Here is a 27,921-nt window from a genome sequence, read left to right as displayed (position 1 = left end):
TTTTCTGCGCAGTACTGGATATTTTTGTTAATTCTTCTTTTACTAAAACACATCTATATGATGTGAATGTGCCAAAAATGCTATATAACGATAGGTCTGATAGTACTATATGTTTGTACGCGATATTAACCTAGTGGTGTCCAAGCAGGTCTCAAAGGTGTATCAATAACTGTATAATTCTCTTTATTTTACAGCCAGCTATGGATCTAATCCGATATGCAAAGGCTGCCTTTCTTGCTCAAAAGACAATGGGTGTATCCGTTGTCAGCCCAAATTATTCTTCTTCCTGCGAAGAGAAGGAATGAGACAGTACGGAGAATGTTTGCATTCCTGCCCACCCGGATACTATGGTCTCCGGGCTCCTGACATGAACAGATGTTCGAGTAAGTAGATTTATTCCGTATGTTTGTTTTTTGATCCTACATCATATATTTTGACTTCTTCCAAATTAATTGCATTGGGACATTTTACATTGAGCAGTAAATCTTGAAATGGCTTCTTAAAATATTTTGAGTATGTGATGAAATGTTCGAATGTGAAATTTATTGTTCTTTGAATGTGATATCTTTTATGTAGTACACATTACTGCACACTTGACTCCAATATAGTTTTGAGGGAGTGGGGTTTTCGGTTACATTGGTTTTTGTCTCTATACCCCAGGGGTTTGGCAGGACTTCAGATATTGCCGAATTACAATTCTCACTACCCTTTAACTCCTAGGCTGGGCATGATGCGAGTTATATTTCGACAATCGCTGTGATTCCATGGGCTGTCTTTACCCTATCGTCATGGATTTCCTATGCAATTTCCCTATTCAAGTTTTCGGTTTAGCTTTTTGTGTTCGTGTTCCCTATTGTATTTAGAACATTCTTCAAAACTAATTAAATCCATAAGAATATGGATTTTCTAGAACTTAAAAGTTAACTCAAAATACAAAATGTCAAAAAAGTGGAACCCGCCATTTGATCCGTGTTCATCCATTTGTATAACTCACAAATAATAAACAGCTGTAACATATATGATGGATTACATTGCCAAATATTTTTTGGCGTATTCGTTTAATTTTTACCCCACTCGGACTGATGAGGTGCAACTGAATATTCATGTGCCTGCTTATTGAATGGCGACTGTGAGTCCAATTTTAGCTATATGCTTTCATCGCTGCCATATTCAAGGTTTCATCAGAGATCTGACAAAGCCTTTCTTTATCCCTAGATTTACGTAAAGAACCGATAGGCCTCGGCATAATGTTTCCCATCAAAGTCATGTGTTTTTGAAGTGGTTTGCATCATCTTTCATAGACTACATGAACTGTGTTCAATAATTGTTTTTTTGTCACCGACGTTTTCTGATCTTCACAAGCTATTGATGTATACCGAAATAAAACCCTTATTTGTTTGCATTTTAAATCCCTATCATAGACTCTGATCTTTTACATCTTCTCATGAGATCTGGCGTGTCGCTGTACATATCTCTCTATTGTATGTCCTAATGGTTATTAGGTCTCTGTGACGTTCGTGAAAAACTTTTTGAATTGGCTCATTGAATTGAGCTTATTTACAATTTTTTTTTTTTTTTTTTTTTTTAAGGGACACTCCGGTGTCTCATGCAGCTCCATCAATGAAAAACTCTTATTAAAGTGCTTTTAGCATCAATTCTTTAACTTGTACAAATAGAAATTGTCTTTTTTTGGAGAAGTTGCCCTGCCACCCCTGGCGACAATAATAAATTCACAAGTGTGTCTGTATGTGTAGTGTACAGGCCAGGCTACTACAGCATCAACAGTGATGAACAATGACGGTGGCAGTGTCCGCACGCCGTATCATTTTGATGCCACGTCTCATTGGAACGGGCAGGGTACAGTAGCTCCACCGTATTCTGCCCATGCCCCACTCCTTGGGCATTGCTACTATTTTGCAAAAGCCCCCTCCCTCCCGGAAACATTTTGGTGCACGTTAATGGATGTTTTCAGCCATGCTTTCACAACGAGGGACCAAATAAAAACTTAAAGGGACCACTCAGCTATCCTATATATTAAAGTGCGTAAGGTGTCTGGCATGACACTTTAAGGTCACCCTTCTCTCCAACAAGATTTTTACTGTGTAATAATATAGTAATACATTTTTGTTCATAACAATAAAGTAGGCCCATGTGTTATGACCACATGTCTCCCAAATGTCCCCCTTCGCACAAGACAGTCCCGATTTTGCCACTCTGTTCCAGTCGAGCTCCAAGTCCGTCTCACTTTTTTGGCAATCTCGCTATCCCAAATGTATATTGCAAGCTCTGCCCCTGACATCCTTATTCACTAGAGGTAGAAGTTGGGAGGTATGTGACCATCATTCCTGGGAACCCTTGCGGGATGCGGCCAGGACTGAAACACCCCCATTTAAAGGAAAAATGGGTGGGGATCGGGGTGTGTCAAGACCCCGCTCCCGCGACCCGGAGGATTCAGGTCTTGAACCGGAGGAGCAGCGCTCACCCGGGAATCTCCGGGTCAAACCCGGAGAGTTCCCAGGTATGGTGACCACCTGACCAACCATTCCTGGACCATCAAAAACCAAACCTCATCTCTCTATTTTGCAAAATGCAGTTCAATAGATAAAATGTCGCTGAGTAATATATATATATAATTTTAATCTGTGGACACACGTATATAAATTGTTTTAAAATCATACTGCCTTGCCAGAAATCCCAGACGGTGTATTAATAAAAAGTCTTTATGTCACTTTGGTTCAATCATCTTAGCAGCTTTTCTTTGATGTGGCTGCGGTTTTGGCATAGCTGGCTAATCCAAACCTTTGTTCAAGACCTCACATTACAACATCATTTATATAATTTCTTGTATATGGTCTGTACTTCTTATCAATTTTGTGCGAGTTTATCCTTTAACAAATTATTTCTGATGGTTGGTGTCCGTTAATGTGATATTTTAAAACTCAGATTCCCATTTAATTTGATAATGCATTTTATTTAGATCCACAGAAACTTATTAAAACTACACATTTTACCAGGGTGATAAACTGTTACTAAATTTCATGTTAAAACATACGTTTTCAATTATTTGTAACTTTATGGTACAATTTTTTTTTTTATTTTATGTTATGACACCAACCCTGATTTTCACGTTTTAGCCTATAAAAAGCTACGGTAATGTGTAGCTAATCAAATAAATGATGCAAAAATTTCTTCTGTTTCTATTTAATGTACTCAATTACTAATAAATAGCCCAGCCCATTGCGGCACATAACCCGACCCCGTAGTAGAGATATATCAAAGAACTCCCTCCCATGTTTTTTTTTATTACTAGTATCTCATTAAAACAGGTTTCTAAAATATTTTCTGTGTATGGGTTCTGGTTGCGTTATCTTAGCCCAGGCTACTAGAGAAAGGCAGTGAGTCCTTATTTTGTTCCTAGTTGCATATGGTGGCAGGGCCGGCCTTTGGGGTGTGCGACCGCACAGGGCGCCACACTCCAGGGGGCGCCGCCGCGGGGTCCTAAATTAAAACATCGGGTTTTTTTTTTTTTATTAGCTTTATTTAACATCCTCCATGTTAAATAAAGTTTTTTTTTTTACTATATTTAACATTGGAGATGTTAAATAAATAAAGTTAAAACAAACAAACAAAAAACAATGTTTTCATTTATGTCCCGGGCAGGGGCGCCGAGCGGTCGCTTGTGAAGTTTTCAGCAACCGCTCGGTGCCCCTCACTCTCCGTGACTCCATCGCGGTGCCGCGTTTTATGCTGAGCGCCAGAATATTCTGGCGCTCAGCTGTGAAGCGCGCACCACAGGAAGGCGGACGCCTCCCTCTCCCACCGCTGGACTCAACAAGGTAAGTAAGGGGAAGGGGCGGGGGGGTCAGTGAGAAGGGGCAGAGGTGGTAGATAGTGATACAGGGGGATAGATAGTGAGAAAGGGGAGTTTTGTTACAAGTTCTTATTCCTTTCTTTTTTTGGGATGGGGGGGCGCTCCAGAGGAGTAGTCCGCACAGGGCGCCAGAACACCTAAGGCCGGCTCTGTATGGTGGAAAGCCTCAGTCTTAGTCACACAGAGGGACCGTCTGACTAATGAAAGGCTACAAAGGATAGGACTTAATTCGATAGATAAAACATCACTGGCATTGCCATAAATCGACCAGTATGGTGTGTTGGGCAGTTCAATATCACATGACTAACAACATCTTCCAGGGCTGCAGATAAAGGACGTTTACCGGACCGACTGGAGACGAAACCAGGTTTTCGTCGGTTAACCTAAATTACTGTAAACGGCTTTGTAATTTTATGTTCAGAGAGAAAAACATTTTTCAATGAGACATCTTGAATTCTCACTGTCTTTGATATGTGGAACCTCTGTTAGAAGGACTAGTGATGTAACTTGGGATATGGTCTCTTTATGGCCCTACTGCATAATTCCCCAATTGAATCTATGTGATTCCTTCTAAGAATTGACCGCATATTGCAAAACACCAACTCTGCCATTAACAGAGAAACTGGTCCTTTTAAAAACTCTTCATCCTCACTTGTTCATATGGTAAGGACCTATAATTCTTCTACCACTCGGACATTTATCACTTTTGTATGAATATGCATACAAATTACTATGCAGAAAATGCTTCCCGTAAATTAATATTGTTTACTTAACATATATTTCGGATTTTTTCCCAAAAATCCACTTAAGATCCAATTATCTGGAAATCCTATAAATTCTAGTCTCTGCGGTCAACGCAGATTTGAAAAAAAAATACTTAGCGGCACCACTGTGCGCTTATAATTGGCTGTCAAATGACTTCATATTAATATTTGGACTGGAATGATGATTCAAGTTTTGTTTTCAGATCTAAAATAACATTACAAGACCAAAGGATGAGTTACGAGCTTGAGGATTTGCCCATATATTTGGCTGTTGACCTTGTAAAAAAAAAAATTTTTTTGTAAAGAAAATACTCAGACTTGGAAGGGCCCTCAGGGGGATTTGCAAATGGTTATTTCAGAAGTTCTATATTTCACAGACACAATAAGACAGGAGTGATTTATACAACTGACCAAAAGACCTAGTATTGTATGCTGTAAATGAGTTCCAAATGCTTAATGCTGCAACCTCGTATGGCTGGTGAGAGTTTTGTAGTGCCAAACGTAGTGTGTTAGAAATGAATTGCACGTTTCCCATAATGTACCTGATTTATAAAGTGTCTCCGTTGTATATACAGGTATACATTTTATTCTGATGTAATTTTTTTTTTTTTTTTTGCTTTCTCTTTCCACTACAACACTTTTGAAATATATATTTTTTCTTTCAAAGGAATACTGGAAATATATTAATGTTACCTTGACGTTTGGTCATAATGGGTTTCTGTATTTTTCAACTAAAAAAAAAAAGTTATTAAAAAGCTCAACAAAGGCAAATAAGTTTTTTTTTTTTGTTTTTAATATAGTAGAAGTTACACATATATACATATTTTCTTGTACACCTTCTGGTACACTGGATTTCCAAAATACTTTACAATTACATTACACGAATGACATTTCTTTGTTTTATTAAACTATTCTTTTCCAGGCCCTGCAGGATTTGTAAATATTAGTCTGTACACATGTTTGACTCTCCTGCATTGCTTGCTTTTAATATAACAACCACTGGAAAATGTATAAAGCAAACGTATTACTCTTTTATGGATTATCTGAGGAACTGTAAGAAGACACAGTCTTGGATGTTTTTAGAGCCAAGTAATACAATTGTGTCGGGTAAACCATTGGGTTAGCAAGAGTTGTAACTTTAATGTCTGTCATAGAAACTGTATTTTAAAAGTCATGAGATATGGGTTATTGCCCTACACTAAAAAAGAAGAAATTAAAGTAGACTGCCGCTGTGTTGTGACTCCTGGCAGGCCCAAACCTGCCATCTTGCAGTTGGCCATTGGCACCACACACTCGCCCGATCTGCCATTCTAGCATAAAAATGGCTGCGCATATCCAGCCACCGGCCTCACATCAGGCATCGGCTGGCCTTAAAGCGACAGGGCAGCCTGCTCATCGCCAGTCCGGCCCTGTTTCCAGGAATAAATTTCAAAGTGTGTTCCAAAGTGGTTCAGCTGGTATAAGACACCCACCCAACAAGAACGTGCAAGAGAGCTCGCCCAGAGTGCTAGAAACCGTAAGGCTGACCCTGTCTGATTCTAGATATTATGTAATGTTACTGCTTTCATGTATAAACGGTCCACCCGATGAGACCTGGACTTGCTTTGGACAAACTTGCAGACATTTATATTTGTGGAAAACCAGCGCTAAAATGTTTTTAAAAGTGCCGTATTAAAGTAACCTGTAACACATGTTTTCTCTTCCGTTTAGGGTGCAGAATAGACAATTGTGACTCTTGTTTTAGTAGAGATTTTTGCACAAAATGCAAAGCTGGCTTTTACTCCCACAAAGGACGTTGTTTTGAGGAATGCCCGGAAGGATTTGCACCGCTGGATGATACCATGGAGTGTGTGGGTAAGTTATAGGGATTTATTCACCAAAGTGGGAGTTGGTAGGAGAGTTGAGTTTTTCTCTCTGGCTTCACTTGACTTTATGAATGGCCAACACCAGCCAGCTTCAGTTCCGAGAATATTTTAGATGGCCCTATATAAAGTGTATTTTAACTAGTGAAATTTCAGCTCGCTTATTAAACTATACATTGTGCTGGGCCAGCTCCACCCTACTGTCGAGTTAAACTTTAGCTAATTAACCCCAATAGTTCACGGCAGAGAGGTCATGCTACAATGTCTAGTTAAAATGGACAGAAGCCAAGTACGTTTTCCATACATTACACTCTAGTCAATTTCCCAAACTGTACCCCAGCTCTGGTGTTCACACCATTATTCTTTCCCAACTGAATTTCTGAAAAAGGCCTACACCCCAAACAAGTCCCATTTCCTAATGATGGCTAACCTTGCAGCTACTTAACTTTTAGTTCATTCTTATAGGTACCTTCATACCTGCGTTAATCATTCGCCTTAAACATAGACAACTTTCCCCCAACATGTTTTTATTGAAGTACGAACCGATATGCATGGTACTTGATCATGACGGCATAAAAGTGCATTCATATAAGAAGTATGGTAGTCTATAGCTATAACTATAGAGTTTACAGTCTAAGTAGTAGTAAGGAGTGTGCAGATGTACAGAATCGGATACAATCGGGAGAATAAGTAGATTTTACATTAATTAAAATGTGTTCCTTGCAGAGTTGAAGCTTGGTGAATATACGGTGGTAGGGAGTTCCAAATATATTGAACAACAACAGAGAATTACTTTTTGTTAAAGATTGAGCAATATTTTTTTTATATATATATGTGAACTGTTTATAAAACCTCTAAGCTGCTTAATATTCCGAAAATAATTTGTAGTACATAAATGATTTGAAATGACTGTAGCTTTTTCCGTATACCATACACTTGTGTATTCCCGGAATAATATCATGTCCGGGTTAGTGGGGTCTAATTAAGAGAATTAAGTTGCATGATGGCATTAATATAAATCAAATTATATTGCCGAATGGAGTATAATTGTACTTTAAAATAAAACACAAATAGTCCTATTTGGTTTCAAATGAGTTTAGTTATGATAAGTTATTGCCATTTAATAAATGCAAAGAAAGTATATGTAAAGTGTGTGGTTGGTAGGCTCACAAGCAATATTTTATTTTGTGTTCTTCTAAATAAATGTATAAAAGTCCTCCTCTGAAAGGTATATTACACACGGGTGTTTTAATAACCACTTGGTATGTGTAAGTCTTGGGTTATCTGTGTGCCGCTGAAGGTAGCCATCTCCACTGCTTGTTCCATTCTAGTAGTTAAATGCGTTTTGTTATAGAAATACCATTAACTCCTTCATGACAAAGTACAGGCTCACAACTTAACTTGGGGTTAATCATTCAAATCTGTAACCCGACAATTTTTTTTAAACCAGTTGTTGGGACAATGTAGGTAATTTGAATGGCTAATATATTATACCCAGTATGTCTGTTGTATTTTCTCAATCTATTTCAATGACGGTAGACGTGTAAACCATCATTTCTGGGTTTAGTTTTGAAATATGCTTGAATTGTTCCTAAGTTGAAGACCTAAGTTACCGTAATACTTGAAATGCTTGCATAATCATCATTTTCTTCATCTCCTAGATGGCTGTGAGGTGGGACCTTGGAGTGAATGGGGTGTATGCAGTAGAAATAACAGAACCTGCGGATTTAAATGGGGCCTGGAAACAAGAACGAGACAAATTGTGAAGAAGCCTGCGAAAGATACAATTCCTTGTCCAACCATTGCAGAATCCAGAAGATGCAAGATGGCAACGAGACACTGCCCTGGAGGTAATAGCCGTTCTGTACTTGTTACTCCAACTATCGTGTTTTGCTTCTTTGGTTCTTATATTATTTTTCTTCTAAGTTTCTCCACTGAAATAGAAAATATTACCTCTTGTAATTCCAGCCTCAGGCCCCCCATCTATAAACTTCCTTTTTTTACTTTTACATTGTGTTTTTAAATTCTTCCTACTAATGCTAGAGTTGAGTACGTGAATCCAGTATTCTTGTACAGAGCCAAGGAATACTGTGCCTAATAAATTACGAATTTGTCTAAGAATGTTTCTTTCCATAAATCTGCTACAGCCCCCAACTAATCATTTTATGATCTTCCCTACATGATGATCAACTATTAAAACCAACGTGAACGATTCCACTCCAAAAAAAAAAATTACGCAAATTTATTGTGCGCTTTGCCAAACTTAATAGCAGATAGCAATAATTAATGAATTAACCGATGTCTCTGGATTCATTAATCTTAACCACTAAAAGCTTTATTATTTTTCTTCAGAATTAAATCCATTAGCACAAAGATAGTGAGAGCGTTCTGCAGTCAGAAAGCAACACGTAGTTGCAGGGTTATGTATTTTATACTAGAACGTTAGGCATTGGGGAGGAAATGGACAAATTGGGCAAAATCTTAAAGGGACAGTTTTCTCTGACAGTCCCACAGAGTACTCTGAATACTTCAATTAAGGTATTTTATTTAGATTAATCCAGTTTTCTGATTTTTTTTTTTTATTTTTTTTTATTTTTTTTTAGTCCATCTCGTATTTAAATTTCCGTCTTCCTTAATTATTCTCATCCAAGATTAAAATACCAAACGGGATTTTGTTTTCATTTTTGACCAAATTAAAAGCATGTAGCCAAGTTTAGTGTCCAGTAACATTTTTACAATTCCACACCAACACGTGGTCTGTTTCTATTTTTTTACAAGATTACACTTGACACGTATATAATTCATTGAAGAAAACACGCAAGCTTATCCATAAACCACCCTGAAAGATTAGAAGATAAAGTGCCTGCTAGCGGCAGGCACAGCCAAGAGGCATAGCAAAAAGCTGGGTCATTGAAGGGATGGGTGTTTGGCAAAGTCTGCTATTCAAAATATTTTTCCAGCATACCTAGTTCTTTGATTCTTCTCCCTCCTCGTTGAGAACAGCACCTGCTTGTTCTGTATCAATGCTGTCCAGTTTTTATTGGAGCCATTAAAACCATTATGTATCGTAATAAAGATTACACTGACAAAGCACATGCCATGAAATATTGAAGAAAATGATTTTCTGTTGCCATCAAGATTTTGATTGTATATTTGTTTGGTAGATGTGGGTTTCAACATAATTCCAAGGTTAAAACTCAAGACTATATGAAACATTGTTTTTTTGTTTTTTTTTTTAAAGCAAACCTAATAGTGTATTTTTAGGATCTCCTCTGGTGACCAGTTCTCAGGGCCATATTGACCAAGGGGCACACTGAAAAATTACTCCAGGGCCACTGAGTAATTGAGGGGTCATGAGTCCTTCATCCTATGGTAGACTTGACTTGATTTTAGTAGCCTGAGCTGCATAACTACAGTTGCAAACTGTGTTGCCCGTAAGCTCTGGATTACTGTGACCCATGTAGGAAGAGTGGCAAGGCTATAGGTTGGAGTGTACACTGGCTCTTTAACCTTCTTACTTTGTTTCACTGCCCTCCCTTTTCTTTCCCTCCATGTTATATGGGTTTGTGTGCTCGGCCAATGGATGTGCAACCCCCAGGCAACAAGAAAGTGTCTTGAAGTGTGATGGCTGATGGCATCTCTAGATCAGTTTAGAGAAGCCTAGTTTTTTACACTCTGTGTTGTGTGATATATGAAATATTATACTGTGCCCTATATTATATTTATATGTGCATGGGGCAGTCTGGATCAGGCGTTATTTGCCACTTGCCAATAGTCCCATCCAATGTGACAACAAATGGCACTTTATTGGCTGTAGGCGTGCCATGGTCAGGATTAGATGTGACTTTTTGTGATGCCAATGCTTAATATGAACATGTGGTGACATTATGAAAGAGTGTAGAGAAACCTGGAATAACCTTTTATATATATATATATATATATATATATAAAATGTTGATGTTGACATGGAAAAATAGTTTGGCCTTTTTGTATAAGGGCTCCAAGCTCCTTAATTTGGCCTTGCCTGTGCTAATTAAACCGCTTCCTTGGTTCCTATCAGGAGATGTCAAAAACTTTCATTGGTTGGTACCAAGACCAACAGTCTTGAGAAATTTAGTCACAGGGGTATTGGTAAATTAAGTGATGTAATAGTTATTCTGATACCTCCTGTCATAACGGGAACTTTTATCATCTTGGATAACTAGTGTTACTAGTCAGATGTCTGGACTTGTTTAGACAGTGAATGTCTTTCAAATGGTGGGTTGGAGAAGAACTTAATCCTGCTTACAAACATGCACATTGAGGGCTAAAGTTTTTCCCCAGATATCCAACTTATATAATTCACCTGCGGTGTATAAACCATGTATCTTAAAACCAAACCTCCCACTTCATAGTAGACTGGGATAACGGTAACAAGATTGGAATAGGCTCTTAGCATGTTTTAGTTCCGGTATCTGTAAGGTCACCAGGTGTGGTTTAAAACATGCTAGGCTCATTGATGGACGGGTAATTTCCAGAATCACTTTCTAGAGCCAAACCTTCTGTCTCGTGCACACTTCGTTGCGGGAAAAAAAAACATACTTATTGGAAGTTATTTGGCAAGGGTCCATGAACCTGAGGGGGCTACACATTTATATTGGGTACAGAATATCATGTTACTCCAGTAAAGAAGAACAGATGTGCTATTCTTAGAAATATCTATAGAAAAACATAAGGTCACAGCTAGGTTATAAAAAGAAATTGATCTCTGGAAAAATATTACCCAATAGAGATGTTAGGCCAGGTTTTGAGTACAGGCTTTGCTAATCACAATGTTTTCTTTCCTTTCCACAGAAAGGGTTTTTATATCTGTATATTTCAGATATTTACATAGTTTACCAGCAACATTTATATATGCATCATCATAATATGTAATTTAAAGCAGTTGGTTGTGGCTGTTAGTATTTGAGAAAAATAATAATTAAACAAAAAAAAATAAAATAAAAATAATATATATAAAATATATGCATATGTATGTGTGTGTGTGTGTGTGTACCTTACATTGGGCGGACTGGTAATATATTTAAGCCTTAGCGTATATTGTGCATATTTTCATCATATCGCTTGGTATATACACAAATGTAAATAAAATGTTATACAAGAACTTCACAGATAGGCCTAAATAATTAAGTGGGGAGCTATATGATAGAGGAGTGCTATAAAAATAGAGCAGACGTATACATAGTAGACAGAAGAAGTCAATAGGTGCAGAATACATTTAAGATGGCTAAACCCAGCCTAGCTGATGAGTTCATTCCATATGCTGAATGAAGCATGTCCAGCATCGCTTTGTAGTATAATTCAATGTAATAACCCTTACGAAAAAATTACTGCAGTTTTTCTGAAGTAATACTGCCGTTTTTTGGACATGAAAAAACTGCAATACTGCACTTTTACTGCAGTATTACTGCACATTTACTGCAGTTTTACTGCATTTGTACTTCACTGTACTGCAGTTTTACTGCAGTTATTTTTGTAAGGAAGTACAAATGCAATAAAGCTGCAGTACATTGAATTACAACTGTAGGTTTGCAATATATAAAAAAAAAATATTGCAGTTTTTTCATGTCCAAAAAACTGCAGTATTACTTCAGAAAAACTGCAGTAATTTTTTGTAAGGGAAATGAAAAACCAAAGTCTGCTCTGATATCCATATTTCCTATCGGATCTTAATGCTTCCGGCCCCTAGCAATAATAGCCTTATGTGGGTACATTGTTATATCTGAGAAATGTATATCTGCCCTGATGCTCTGGCTATGCACATTTTAATTACAAATCCTACTGGGAAATGCTTTAATTGAGTGGATGGGGTGTGATTATCTGTGACCGGTCTATTTCAGGCCACTTTGTGCCCCATTCCTTGTGTCTCCATACAATGTTAGCCCAGGCATCCCAACCGAGCTCCACTGCCTCCCATCTGATTTGGAAACCGTAGTGTTCTGAGTCGGTGTTCCCGGGAAATTCCCAGGTATGGATAGTAAAACTCTGAAACCTTACTATGACCATGCTGCCCCTCCACTGACCCTGCCATTTAATTCCTTGATATCATTTGGTTGTTCAGAATAGTTTGGCCGAAGTGCTGAAACTTTGAATCGGAAGGATTTTCTGCAAAGCCATGACAGGGATTTGAAGAACTGTGCTGTATGGATGTGAACTTGGTTGTATCAGATGCCAAATGTATACTAAAACTCCATACATGCTGAAAAGAGTCAAGATACAGTTGTCATTATTATTTTAACCAATTAAAAGCAGTGTTATTTATGTCTGGAGAATGGCTCCATCATGATGAGGACCCCAAATAATTTCTGTTGACCCATGGGCTCCTTCATAAATCTTAATGTTTCACTGAGACGTTTGTTATGTGATTGTATCGCAATTACTAGTCATTCAGATTCTCAGAATTAACATCCATTAACATTATTTTATTTATTTTGCACATTCCGTCTCTTTTGAGTTAGTGGTAAGTTGTGTTAAAAGGCAACTCATGGTAGTTAACTAGTCGTTGCTTTTTGAATATCCTTTTTGCTTTCCACTTAAATTTCAATATTAAATCAATGCAGGTTATTTTTTTGTTTTTGTTTTATTTATTTATTTATTTTTTATATAATTTATATGAGAGACACCATCTTGATGCCACATTGCATGTTAAATTGCTGGTTTTTGGTTGGCAATAGGTTTATACAGAAACTATCTAGCTTCAGGAATAATAAGACTACATGGGCTGATGGCAAGATCCTAATGGTGTGTCTTTTGAGGGATCGTGGTTAATGGAGGAAATGTTTAATGAACTACCCTGGTTATCCCTTACGAAAAAATTACTGCAGTTTTTCTGAAGTAATACTGCAGTTTTTTGGACATGAAAAAACTGCAATACTGCACATTTACTGCATTTGTGCTTCACTGTACTGCACTTTTACTGCAGTTGTTTTTGTACAGAAGTACAAATGCAATAAAGCTGCAGTACATTGAAGTACAACTGTAGGTTTGCAATATAAAAAAAAAGTGCGGTAAATGTGCAGTAAAACTGCAGTACAGTGAAGTAAAAGTGCAGTATTGCAGTTTTTTCATGTCCAAAAAAACTGCAGTATTACTTCAGAAAAACTGCAGTAATTTTTTCGTAAGGGATATGTCTTGAGTAATGGGGATGGCGGAGCCATCAAAATCAGACCTTAAAAGTAAAAAATGGCTTGCTTTCAAATGTCGAAGCACCTCTTTCATTGCATAGCCCCATGGTGGACGCAGGTTGCTGTGTGAATCAGAATTGCTAGGTAGACTCATGACCTCTCCACTGTAGTTTCTATTTGTTTTGTGTGTTTGGCTTTCTACTTTGAACGGTTGCAGACCTCCATACAGTGGCATATAGGTGACCTTTTGACTTGAACTGTGTGGGGAGTATTTTTTAAAATGGCAACTTGAAAACACAGGTGGAGAAATAAATTGTTGTCTAAACCTCCTACGGCTTGATGTATTTTCCTCTTCTGTGTTTTTCGAGTGACATAATCTCAGTTAAATCACGGAAATGCCGTATGTTAGCCAGCTAATTAGTCTATGCTCCAGATCACGTCTGCCAAAGTGAAATAACATGTTTATTGACTGCTAACTACTTTTCTAAGAATTAAACAGTAATGTGGTGCGCAAAATATATAAAAACTAATTAGACACGGTATATCGTAGCCCACTTATTTGAATTTCCTACAGCCGTACTAGTACTTGGCATAAGAATATAATTCCTCGAGTCCTGTTCAAGATGATTAATGTGAATGCTGAACACAGAAAAAATATTTTCTATGTAGACCAAAACTGAATCTTGTCCTTGAATGCTCATAGTATTCTAGTATTCTATTCTGGATTACTTGGTTTCTAGATGGAATTTTTTTGGGAAGAACTGTTTAATACGTTTTTGCTGTCGTATTTATGGTGTTTTATACCGCATTTTGTAATAAAAAAAAAAAAAAAAAAAATCCACTATAAAAACAAAGCAACAGTAAGATTTTTTACTATATGCTACTTTGTCATGAAGCATTTGATTAAAAACGCCTCTATTCGGAAAAGGTGCTGCTGAATTTGTTTGGCAGTTTAGTTATTGAGGCCGATTCAGCCGTAATGGAACAGCACTAATGCAATTCCCACATTTCAAGTTAACTTGCGTTCTAACTCTTTCCATTCCAATTTCTATTTGGTCAAGTTTAAAAAAATAAAAATAAATAAAAAAAATGCTCCAATGCAAAAAGTGCGATAGATTTTGAATAAATCAAACCCACTGACAAACTCAACTAGGATTTATTCTGTTGTAGAATCTTGATAGTGTTGAACGGGAGACTCTGACGCTCCACAGTATCTTGACTTCTGGCCAAGTTGCTGTTTGTGTTGTTGAGTCAGTTGTCATACCTCTGTACTTCACTGAGAGTTTAGACTTATTAGATGTGTTTTACTAGACCAGGGCCATCCAACCTGCGGCCCTCCAGCTGGAGCATTATGGGAGATGTAGTCCTGCAGCAGCTGGAGGGCCGCAGGTTGGACACCCCTGTACTAGACTATAGTTAGAGCCAATGAGCGACTCAAGATATTATCCCAGAAGTAAAACTGATTTGGATTTAATGCGAAAACAAATAATTACATGGGGGGGGCCTTTACAAGCACAGGCGCAGCTGATTCAAGGCTAGAAAAAAATAAAATGTGTTAATCAAAAGGGTTAATCTACACAAAGAGATTGTGTAATCCTCGAAGTAAAATATTGATATTTTGGGATAATATCTCTTGCAATGTGAATTTAGCTATAATATATTTATAAATACAAACATAATCCTGTATCCATAACCTCTGTAAAAGTAAGGTTAAAGTTAATTACAACATTGTGTGGCATTATTTGCCTTTAATAGAATAAAAAACCAACTACACTCATAGCACAGTATACATGTAAATGAGGGGTTATGTAACCCCTGAATTAAAATATGTAATTTAGTCTACATACATAAAAAAGAAAAAAAACTACTCATTTCTTCCTACGCCTAATATTTTTTTCATTGTGACATTTTTGGTAACTAATACTGACGGTAAAGGTGCATACTTGAAATGCATCTGGAACAGTATGGGCTCCTATGGGGAACATTTTCACTTCCTCCTTCAGGATACAATGGTTGAGCTGCCACAAGTAATGTGATTGTGGTCAGAAGATGACTGCTCATAGTTGGTTGTGTATTGAGGGAAACATGTCTATCTATAATAGCATATGTTAAATGATGTGCCCAAGAATCTTTCTCCTCATTGTTTCTCTCTCCTCCATTTTTTTCCCTTTTCCCTCTTCTTGATCATCTACAACTCCTTCCAACCCTATCGTTTTATTTATTTATATAGCGCCAGCGGATTTCATAGCACTGTTACAACAGAACATTTTAAAATCACAACAAGCCATAAAAAATAAAAAGGTAAAAAGAGAAAAGGTCCCTGTTCCTGCAATCTAGTTGGTAGTTGAGGCAGAGGTGAAACGGTGAGTGCGCTTCTTGGGGGGGAGTTTTTGGGAGCTTATGAAAACGTGGGAAATGTGGGAGAATTACTCTTCTTAAAGATCATCTCTGTTCTCTCCCATTCCTGATTCTCCTTTAACCATACAATCTCGGTTCCATCCCATGCCTACATCTCCCTTAATGTCCATAATCTTCATCCCCCTCCATGCCCAGCTCTCCCAGCACTCATTCATATCACTGGTCACAGCAGAACTTGTTGGCCAAGCTGATTGGGCCTTAAAGTTTTTTGCCTACAACTACACCCAGTGTGACTGACAATTCCCATGGTGACTATATAGTATATTTATTGGTCTTGTGCATCCAGATTCCTCTGAATTGTAAACTTAATGTAATTTCACAGAAAAGGAAGCAAACGGTACCGAATTAGTGGGCACTTTCACTCCCGCTCTCTGAATGTCTCCCTACCTTCTCTGCCGACCACTTCTGTGTCTCGCATCTTCTTGTTTTTGTTCAGTGCTGGGTACCGGCTCTGGATTGGCTCTCAGGAACAATTCCAAGAAATTGTAATTTGTCTCAATTCAAAGAATTTTGGAGTAGGATTAACATCAGTGATAGATCAGAATGAGTTGGTGTTCCTGGATTTAAAGATTATACAATCTAGTGCTGATGTATTAAAAACAACATATGGCAAGATTGCATCCCAATTCACTCAAAAAGGGCGTTCCAGATGAACAATACCATTGGTTATGTTGGAATTGCTCGTGCTTGCAGAATTTCATCATAAAAGCAAAAACATTGCATCAAGAAGGGGCTATCTTAATACAAAAAGGAGAAATGTTCTTTTTTTGCATTTATTAAAAGATTTTTGTGCCTTTTTTCACTCTTGCTGCGTAAAATCACTTATCTTCCGTAGACCCCCTCTTACCACTATTTAAGGGCTATCCTAATAAATGGTTTAAAAAAGCCTACCGATGAGACCTGCAAGCTGACGCCCTATTAAGAGTCATATCTGCGGGGGAAGGATGATAATATAATATTATGTATGTGTTGGCATGTATGATGAGGCTTGGCCTGTAGTGAAGGCCATCTTAGAGAAACACTGGCCCATCCTAAATTTGGACCCCCTTCTCTAGCGACACACCATAAAGTAGACCTGTAGTTCTGAATTGAACGGACAGGATATGAGTGTGTTTAGTTCTTCATGATAAGATTTTTTGATGAACGCTAATAAGGTTGGAGGGTACCAAGTATGGTAACTGATGATGTCATTCGGAGATCACATTCACTAGGATATTCTTTTTCGTTTATGTTACGGTTTACATTTTATTTTAAGAAAACATCCGATCCCCGCCTCCTATGATTGTTGGAAGAGGGTGAAAGCGGGATGCATGAACAAGCGGGGAACTAATTAGAAGGATAAATGATCACCCCAAGTGGAACCCCTTTGATGGAACCAATAAACAGTAACTTAGGGACCTTTAAATGTTGGTTCATCCCATGAACGTTTGCTATCATGACAAAGCCAACTGTGCCATTGGTGAAACGCGTATCAGTGGTGAATTTCTTGCTGTTTTAGTAGTCACTTGTGTGCAGACAGTATGAATTGAAGAGATGCTTTGCTGGTAAAGACGACAGGGTTTGGTGAGCGGCTTGATATGATGGATGATGTAGAGAGCAGAATGCCAGCTGATTTATTGTGAGATAATTCCTGCTAGACAAGTACTCCTGCCCACTCCCTCAAAAAAACATCTTCCCTAAATAAAAGCTTAAAAAATAAAATAAAAACAAATATTACTTTTTGTTTCAAAACAAGGAAATTGACTTTTATGAGCATGTTTACTTCAGCTCCCATCGCTCTCAGCCAGAATAATGTGGTGAAAATTGTAGTCCTCAAAAGCCAGTGTGCCAGAAGGGAAAAACTGTTGTTATGCTTGCAGACATGGATGATTTTTTTTTATTTTTTTTATATTTTTTAACCTTCCCATGTGCGCCAACCATCCACTATGTATTGTGACATTCATTAGCTACAATAGCAGATTCATTTAATGGTTTGGATTTTATGGAAAAAAATAATGTTATGTAACTTCACACTTTTTTTTTGGCCCAAAAAATATATCAACTTCAATTACAGAATTTTTTTTCTTTAAAGTTTTTAGACTTTATTTCCTCCGTGCGCTTAAACTGGATGGTCTGTATGGTGGCGCTCAAAGCTTAATAAAACTCGTAACTGTTGGATGCTTTATAGACCTTGTTTGTTGTCGTTAACATGTTCTGACTGGTCAGTTCAAAAAGGTTAATTTGTCAAAATTTAGCTTTTTCAGAGTAGGACTGCAGATGTTTTTTCTTAAGTGATCCTTTGACAGGCTCATGTGCTAATAGAAGCACAAAACTGGTCTTTTTCTTCAGATGTCCCTTGGGGTCTGTCTCTGCTGGATGTCATTTAGACAAGAGCATATCCTGTTGCAAGTTTGGAGAAGTTGAAATCAAATGTGACCAATAGCCTATAATATGTCATATTTGAGAACTTGTCTTGAGAAGTTCAAGAAAAGGTCGTAACCTTGTAGGACCTTTTAGATTCAAGAGTTCTGGCATGTGGTCTAAAAAATCAGTCTTCGTTTTAGTAGACCATGTCTAATTTGTGCTAAAAGGTAACTATTTAAGTACTAATTGTCCTAATTTGTTTGTAGCAAAATCAAATGTTATTGATGTGTAACAAGATAACTAGACTGAGGGCTAGACTGTAAAAAATATTTACGTATGCACACAATTTGTAAGATTGTAGACTCCTAGAGGCTCCATGAATGATAGCAAGCTCATTCTTTGCACTGTTCTATATGTGTTGGGTGAACTTGGTGAATAAACTCTAAACATTGATTTTTCTTGTGGTTAACACTGTTATTTTTGAAAATTAAGGTTTCACCTTTTTGTGGTTAGAACGAAAGCAACTTAAAATGCACAAAGAGATAGTTTTGTGGCTACATCTGGAATACTTCTTCCCTTTCTGTGTACCTGGACTTCTTGCCCCATGTCTGCTGGATGTTGTAGAAGGTCGGCTTAAGCTCATATTGAAGTGTTTTATATTTATACTTTTGAAGTTCCCATAGGTGGTGTGCATATTGGAGTCAAAACCAGTGAAGGTGTCCCAGGGCCTCATGCAAACACAATCCTACGCATTTTTTGGTTTATCCTTAAAATCCACAAAAGGAGTAAAACTTCTCTATTGTAAAACCACAAACCCTTCCCCGTAGGACCATCTTCCACTTTACAGACCTCTCTGTTCTAATAATCATTATTTTATTGCTGCTGTTGAGAAAAGCAGAAGTGAAAGTGGAGGAGTTTTTGGAAGATGGGATTTGATTTGCATATATTCAGTTCTTGGAAATTCTTAGGGAGAGGATAAGCATCAGAACACATTAACCTGGTGTGTTTTTTTTCTTTCTTATGGATTTTTCAGATTTTATTTGTGCACAGACACAAAGTAACACATGCGTATTATCAGATGACCAAGACAGATCACTTAAACTGTTCCAAATTCCCTTGCACTCAGGTTTAAATGTGTTTTGGCTCGCACCGCGAATGATATACGGGTAGCATGAGCAGGACGCAGAAACTGCTACGGGGTTAGGTTGGCATGATGCTGTATGAAAACCATTTTTTTTTGTTTGCCTCCATAAATGCTTCCTAAGCAAAGCACTTAAGATTTGTTACCTATCCAAAATGTTTCAGCGGGCTTTAACAGCAGGCTAGTTTATGAAGGTGATTGATCTGCATGCAGTAGGGAATGGCTCGACTCCTACAGTGCATCATTTCTAGAAAAGGCTAATGGAAATTAGATTAGCGGGTCTTCAGTGAAAACTAAATGGACTTGGTGGAACTGGGAACTGGGAGAGAACTTATCCAAAATGTAAGCGCAAACTCCTATTATTTTATCAATGCAAATATCGCCAAATTATTTTAAATGGCAATCAAAACATAATTTACTCTGAATTTAGGGCATATTTGGAAACAAATGACTGCTTTTGAACACCGATTTGCTAAATTTGAGAAAAGTGGGGGGTTAGAGGTGATTTTAATACGAGCTCGTAAGCATTTCTGATGTTTTCTGGTATGCTGTAGTTTTTGGTTTCATTAGCGTCTTTTCCAAATGTATAAAATATGGCATAAAATAACAGTAAGTGGACTAGATTATGATTATTTAATGGCATCTAGAAAGAAAAAATAAATACAATTATACTTAAAGTGGAGTTGACACGTTTTTTTTCCCCAATCCTACAGCTCAGTACTCTAAATAAACCCATGTGCTAAAGTTTCCAGAGTAAAATACGTAATTTATTAGAAACCAAAACTCTGTATATAATAAGAGCAGATTGTTTTACTTAAGCGCCGAAGCGTTCAAAAAGTATTTGTAAAGAGAAGGGAGCTAAATTCAGGACATAAAATTGATTTGATATGTGTGTTTTCATTGTGCCGGAGACTTCAACCTACTCGGGGTATGTAGTCGATAGTAAATTACATGGAATTGAGAAATTAAAAATACAAACTGTAGGTATATAGCTACAACAATAAAACTATAAACTATAAAGTTTCCCATTTTAGTAATAGATTACATTTTTTTGATTTTCTGTTAGAGGCTATATTCATACTTGTTGATTCATCATTAAGTACAATAACACAAACACTATTCTGGATAACTTGGTCAAAACGTTCTAGAGCCTTCTCCCCATCCCTCAGCGCCGTAACAGGGAGCCTTCTGGGATTGACCCAGAGTATCTGGGTGAAGCGCTGCTCCTCAGAGGCCATCTTTTCTTTAAACACAGGTTTGTTCACGCCCAGGTTGCATCCCACTTCCTGCCCACATACGACTATATGGGGTTTGCCCCTCCCCACACACAGCTAGCTCCACCTTATTTATGTATAGCCCCATCTTCTGGGACTTAACCAGTAGACTTCTGGGACTTTTTCCGATAAATAAAGTACATATGTTACGTTGCCAATTGAATACAGTCGGGCATAAATGGAATCCTCATGTTATGTTTTGATCTTGGTAACACCTGGTTCACACACGGTTTCATACACTGTATGCATATTTAATGCGATATAGAGCTTGGTAAATGAATAATGTATGATAAATCAGCTGCACACCCTTGATTTTTAGATCAACGACTAAAATAATAATCGGCGTTAAGCATTACATACTGGCAGAAGAGTGGAATTTGGCTTGATACTTTAGACCGATTATGAAATCTTTCTGTAGATTCTTTTCATTCTTTCTTTTATCGTCGGTACAGAAACATTGCGGTCCATGAAGGCATCAGAATGAGAATTTCTTGTGTCAGGAAAACCCCTTCATCATTCCTTTCCCCATGTTGGCATGAGATCTTATTTTTTTTTTTTTAATGTTCTACTAATCCACATGTCACAGTACATGTATAGTATGTCATGCGTTGCTGCTGAATTGGTTATGTTCATGATCATGTAACGTATTTTTTTTTTTTTTTTTTTAAAGCAGCTGTTTATATGGGTGTTAAAGTGCATGATGGACCGTATGTTAAAATTGGATATGGCTTGTTATACTGATGCTAATGGATTGCAGGCTTTATTCCATGATGCTTGTTGGGTAGTAGAGGCAGTGAGTTACATAACTCATTCCACACTGAATTTGACATTTATTATTATTTTTTTTTTTTTAACATAGCTATATCTGAATGTTATGGAAGCTTTATAAAAAAATGCTTATTTGCAACATCTTCAATGCACACAACTCGCTAATGGAGCCTAATCTAATTTCTTACTCCGAAATCAAATCTCATAGGCGCCAGAAATCCTTCTCGTTTGTATTTACTTTATTTTCAAATTGCTCAAAAAATGTCAAGGTATTATTGTTTAGTACATGACCAAAAAAATTACATGAATAAGTGTCTTTAATGTACCGACATGAAATACTATATCTATAATTGTTCATTTTAGACGCTTTATTTTTGGATAGGTTAAATGAATTTGTACGCCAAAGTGAAAACCGCAGAATAAGATAACAAAGGCAGAATATTGATCAGCTTTCAAGATTTGCTGGGAGGGAGATTTCTTTATGAACACACATGTTTTCTCAAATCTTTTTCAGGAATGTGTGTTTATTATGAGAAGTAAATAAGAATATTACATAAATATTCATATGATCTAACTGTATGGAAGAAAATGTTTTGCTGTATTTTTTTTATAAGAAACGAGAATGTTTGTTTTTTTTTATTTATTTTTCTTTAAATCTAGAAATTTTTGGCACTGAAAATAGGATCATCCACTTGCCAGTTAATGGGTTGCTCCCACCATTTTTATTACTAGTTTGATTTTATTTTATTTTTTTTTTGGAAACGTTAACTTTTTTTTTTTTTTTTTTTTAAATAGTTCTAGTTTGTGCAAAATGTTTTCAGATGGTTCATATTAGTCATTTGTATGTGTGTTCTAGCTCTGTTATCTTAGCCAAATCTACTAGACAAACACACTGATTCTTATCATACTGTCTGTGGTAATGAATAGAATAGCTCTTTGGTAATTACCCAGCACGAAACTCTGACTTATGAAGGTCTGTGGGATAACTGACTTCATTAGCATTGCCATTAAGAATCGTCTCAGTGTGGTGTTTGAGTAGGGAAGTCACTCAAAATATCACACGACTGACAACAATGGCGGCCTCCAGGTCACCAGATGAAGTTTGAAAATGGTCTTATTTGCTAGAAAGGGCTTTGCTTATTTATATTCCTATCAATACATCAAAATATGACATTTCATTTAAATGGTCCTTAATAAAAAAAATAAAAAAAAAAAAAAAAAAACAAACCTGAAATTTATCGGTGCAGATAACTCAACTTTTGCCCACAGTCTTGGGAAAACAATATTTCTATCCAAGTGTTATGGCATAATCTGATATACCCAGGTGTTGGCTTGTAATGCTGGCTTGTGTCCCTATGTAACTTTTTGTAAGGAGACAATGACCTCATTAGATAATTAAGTCATTTATAACTTTGGGGTTTAAGAGATAGCTGGCAGTTTTGGTTTCTACTCCCTCATTTTACTATTCATTATGAAGGACCAACACCAGGCAGCAAGAAGGGCTGAGCAGACACTCCAAAGTCCTATCACCCACTGAATTATGCATTATGAAGTATTCTCGCTGATTTAACTATACATTATACAGCACCAGCCAAACCTGTCTACAGCTGGAGCTCACTGGCTTTGGACCTGCACAAGGAATTGTGAAGTCAACAAGCTCAAACGGCAGCTTAAGTATTCTAGACAAAAGGGTCTATTCACTAAATTTAAATGTATGAAATTACGTCCCTCTCCCAGTTTTTTCCATCTTGCACTGCTAGCACCAAATGGAGAAGTTGAATTTTTTGGTGTGTTTAGTTGTCTCCCACATGTGTTTTTGTACATTGTCTGTAGACACACCTCTTCTTTCTGGCTTTATCTTTTCTAATGAATGAACAGTTCAACCAAGTTTATTATAAAAATGACAAATTAGTTGTAGATAAAATGTTTATTGCACTTGCTTACTCCCATGCCATATACGTTGCTATATATATATATATATATATATATATCACTAATAAATGCATTCTTGTATGGAGAACGAATCAGATAAAGAAGGTACATGTCTCCCCAAAAATTTGGTAACATAACTAGTATATAAATCTTTTGTGTGTGTGTTTTGAGCCAATATGAACACAGATGTAAGAATGAGAGAGTGCCCCCTTGTGGAACTCTGTTTTTTCACAAGAGGAGCGTGATGAACAATAGTTAATGAATTTTAGCTCCCTTATTTTCACATGTTGCCCTATAATAATATTTTTTTTAATTGTATTTATACTCCGCATGTCTTGATGACAATACCATTTCTGCTTCTGGTAAAAAAAAAATAAAAAAAAAAAACCCACAAAAATAAAAACTGTAAAATGTATGTATTTCTTGATAATTTTAGACTACTATGTGCCCTATGGAAAAAAATGTTGAGCAATCCCAATTGTGAATTAGAATCGTGTATAATTGTACATAAAACGCCTGCTGTACATATGCTCATTTTTATGTATAGATCTTTCATCATACTTTCTATCTGGGCATTGTAGGAGTATCAGAAGAGAACTTACAATACATGGTGGACTTTGTCTATGTCCGCGTACACAAAGGGATATGATAGAGCCATCAGTTTTGGTGAATAAGGACAGTGGCAACTTTTTTATTTTGCAACCTATCTGAATGGCCCTTGAGTAATGTGAAAATATTGGATTTGCTTTTATATTCATATTGCACTTTTTCGTTAACATTTGCTATTTTACGATGTGTTTCAGGAAAGCGATCCATGAAGAAAAAGGACAAAAGGAACAAGAAAAAGAAAAAGAAGTTGCTTGAAAGAGCGCAGGAGCAGCATATTGTCTTCCTATCTACTGACAGAACCAGCCAGTAAAAAGAGACAATTTGTTACATTTTAGTCCCCGCCCCCTTTTTTCCCGCTAAGTGCACAAAAGCTGCTACTTGCTCTTGCACACAAACGAACTGCAGAATGGCTGCTTTAACAGTATTGGTTGCAAATAACTTGTGAATATATACACAAGCTTATTTGTTTTATTTATAATAATTTTTTTTTCATCTGGAAACTTTAAAAGGCTGAGGAACACTGAGTTGAATCAGTGAAATGATGTAGATGTCAGATTTTTTGTTTTTCTTTCATTTTTTTGTTTTTCTTTCTTCAATTCCACTAACGGTAATGGATATTTAAGAAATAAAGCCAGTATCTTGGCATGGATCTGCTTCAAGCATTGCAAGACACTACATAATGAGGACTATGTGTATATTTCTGTAAAGGAGAAAAACTAAGTTTAAAGATAGAAGTACAATTTCAGGTTTCTTTTTTAATTTTTATGATTTTACATTGTACATTGTTCAGAATTTTATAGTAAAATGGTTTAGGTGATGTCTGTTCTCGGCGCCCATCTTATTAAAACAGTTGTATAATAAACTGTTAAAGCTAATATACTGTCTAATATTCCATATAACACAGCAGTTATAATTTGTACATAGTGCTGGGATGCTACATATAATAAACTTATTTACTATGTATCAAGGTGTTTTTTTTCCCCTCTTATTCTCTGTAATTGGTTATGTTTTCTGGTACCCATTAGTCAGCTCTCAAATCTTTCTTTATGCAATCTTCATTCAAAGAAAACATGTACAAGAATGGAACTTGGGAATACTTTCTTTTAACATGTTACCTGGCCATTTGAAATCTGAATGCAAGATGATCAAGGCTAATTTGCATTAACATAACATTTTATGGATGAGAAATTGAAACAATCTGCATAAAGCAATAAAGACAATAGACAGAACTCCTTACAATTCATTACAAATTTAAAAATGCTACTTAAATACTAGCAACAGCTGCTGAAATGTACACGTTCAATGTTTTATTCATTTAAATTTACTTGGTTATAGCAGACATAATTAAATGCCTTTTTTCTATTCATGACCAAAAAGGTTGAGCCTTGAGGAATATTATCTTGTCTGGTTTCTGACATATCCAGTGGACATGTGCAAAATGAACCAAAAGCGCTTGGTAACTTTTTTGGTTGGTTTTTGGCCCATTTGTTTTAGAACAACAAATTTTGTTCCCTGCACCTTTGGTTTGGTTTTAATTTGGAAACAAAATTTGTTGCCCAGTGATCACATTCACTCTTGCTCACTCTGTGACACTTTTATTCTCATTCGCCCTCTCTCATGCATCATCTTTTATCATTTAGCTTCTCTTTGCCATCTTCTATCTTCCGCTGCGTCTTTGTGGACATAATCCTGCAGCAACTTCCACCAAAAATGATGGGGAGAGGATGTCCCTGAAAGCGCCACCTTTTTGGCAGAAGTTCCCACCGGGTTATGTCTGTGGAGATGCAGATGATGATAGCAGATTAAACAGCAGATTGTAGAGAAGGAAGAAGATAAAATGTAAGACGAAGAAAAAGAAGATGCGGAGAAGGTAGGGAAACATTTAGAGTGAACAAGAATGAAAGTGTAAGTGAATGTGTGCCCACGCATTTCGGACAAAAATTCTGAGCTTTTTGCTTAGTTTTTGACCATAGGGGGGTCAGGCCTTTCGTGGCTTTGTACCACGCTTTGTACCACCGAAATTCTGTAAATTTGCAATTCGTATGAATCCAATTGTACAAGTCTAATATCTAGTATCCATCTGTCAGAGTGGGGATGATTGGATTACCAGATAATAAAGCCTGCGGTACCATGGACACAATGGACAGGGTGATCATTTATTCCCCTTCCTTTCACTCTTTCTGTGTTAAAGCACAGAGATATGGGGACCATCCCTTCGCATCCAATCAACTCCCGCTTGCTGCTTCTCATCACAGGCTGAGCTCTTCCATTTGAAACCAGTGCATTTGCATACTGTTACTCTTACATATAGATAGATATATATCTTCCATTAAGCAATTACGTTTTTTTTTTCTGTGTGAGACAGTTGAGTCTTAAAGGGATGTTCCAGTGGTTCTTTTTCATGTGGTTCAAATACATGGGGTTATACAGATTCCCCAAAATACATTTGCCTCATTCCCTGCCCCTCAGCTCTTTGCCCAAGCTCATCTCCTGCTGCCTGTGCCCACATGGTATACTTGCAGTCAAATCCAGTGTTAGCTTATCAAGGGTTCTGGTCAGGCCCGGACTGGCCATCGGGCACACCGGGCATTTGCCCGGTGGGCCGGGACAGGGCCACGGCCGGGCCGAATTGATTTAGGGACTAATGGAGCTGCAGCTCCAGGCCCCTACCTTAAAATAGGCCCCGTCAGGACCGGACTGACTGGGCCTATGCGGCCGTCCTTAACGCAGGGCAAAACGGGCACCTGCCCCTTAAGCCCGCAGCAACCGCGACCGGGCCCGCTACTTACCTGGCAGACGCGCGCAGCGTCCCTTCCACGGCCAGGGGGACGCAGGAATCCAACGGAACGTAGCCATGTGACGTACGTCACGTACGCCACATGACCCTGCTGTGCGTCTGCTTCCCCTGTACAGATCCGCGGAAGTCTGCGAGCGGCGCGTACATCATGAGTCCAGGTAAGGGGGTGAGGGAGGCTGTATGGAGTATGTGAGATTGAATGAAAGAGAGAATTAATGAGTATCTGTGAAGGAGTGAGTGAATTAATGTTTGTGAATGAGTGTATGTAAATGAGTATCTGAATGAGAGAATTAATGAGTATCAATGTATGAATGAATATCTGAATGAGTGAATGATTATCTGTGAATCAGTGAATAAATATTTGTGAACGAGTGAATGAATATGTGTGTGTGATAGCATGGATGTGTAGGGGGGGCAAAGATGCCACAGGCAGGCTGTTTTGGTGGCAAAGATGCCACAGGCAGGCTGTTTTGGTGGCAAAGTTGCCACAGGCAGGCTGTTTTGGTGGCAAAGTTGCCACAGGTAGGCTGTTTTGGTGGCAAAGATGCCACAGGCAGGCTGTTTTGGTGGCAAAGTTGCCACAGGCAGGCTGCTATGGGGGCAAAGATGCCACAGGCAGGCTGAGTGAAACCGTCCGTGGAAACCCTCTGGATGCGGGTGTCAGTGTGGCATAGCCTGCCCTGGTGTTTGTGATTGGGTGTCAGTGTGGCAGAGCCTGTCCTGTTGTGTGTGTGTTTGGGTGTCGGTGTGGCAGAGCATGTCCTGGTGTGTGTTTGTGTATGGGTGTTGGTGTGACAGAGCCTATCCTGGTGTGTGTGTTTGGGTGTCGGTGCGACAGAGCCTGTCCTGGTTTGTGTGTCTGGGTGTCAGTGTAGCAGAGCCTGTCCTGATGTGTGTGTTCGGGTGTCAGTGTGGCAGAGCCTGTCCTAGTGTGTGTGTGTGTGTGTGTTTGGGTGTTGGTGTGCCAGAGCCTGTCCTG

At 37.7% G+C, this 27,921-nt stretch overlaps 1 protein-coding gene across 2 annotated transcripts in view; it reads left to right on the top strand.

Moving 5' to 3' along the window:
- Positions 1–25,108, top strand: part of RSPO2 (R-spondin 2) — a 53,868-nt gene extending 28,760 nt beyond the window's left edge. Inside the window, exons 2-5 of one of the 2 annotated variants that reach the window (XM_053467429.1) lie at positions 195–383; positions 6,346–6,489; positions 8,159–8,347; positions 24,340–25,108. In XM_053467429.1, the coding sequence (XP_053323404.1) occupies positions 195–383; positions 6,346–6,489; positions 8,159–8,347; positions 24,340–24,455 (638 nt within the window). In that variant the 3' untranslated portion in view covers positions 24,456–25,108. The remainder of the gene's footprint in view (positions 1–194; positions 384–6,345; positions 6,490–8,158; positions 8,348–24,339) is intronic. The other variant, XM_053467430.1, reaches the window with a different exon arrangement.
- The last annotated feature ends 2,813 nt before the right edge of the window (positions 25,109–27,921 follow it).

This window comes from Spea bombifrons, chromosome 5 (genome assembly GCF_027358695.1).
Source record: "Spea bombifrons isolate aSpeBom1 chromosome 5, aSpeBom1.2.pri, whole genome shotgun sequence".
Classification (NCBI taxonomy): domain Eukaryota; kingdom Metazoa; phylum Chordata; class Amphibia; order Anura; family Pelobatidae; genus Spea; species Spea bombifrons.
The sequence above is the reverse complement of the archived record's forward strand: the minus strand, read 5'-3'. Positions and strand labels throughout refer to the sequence as shown.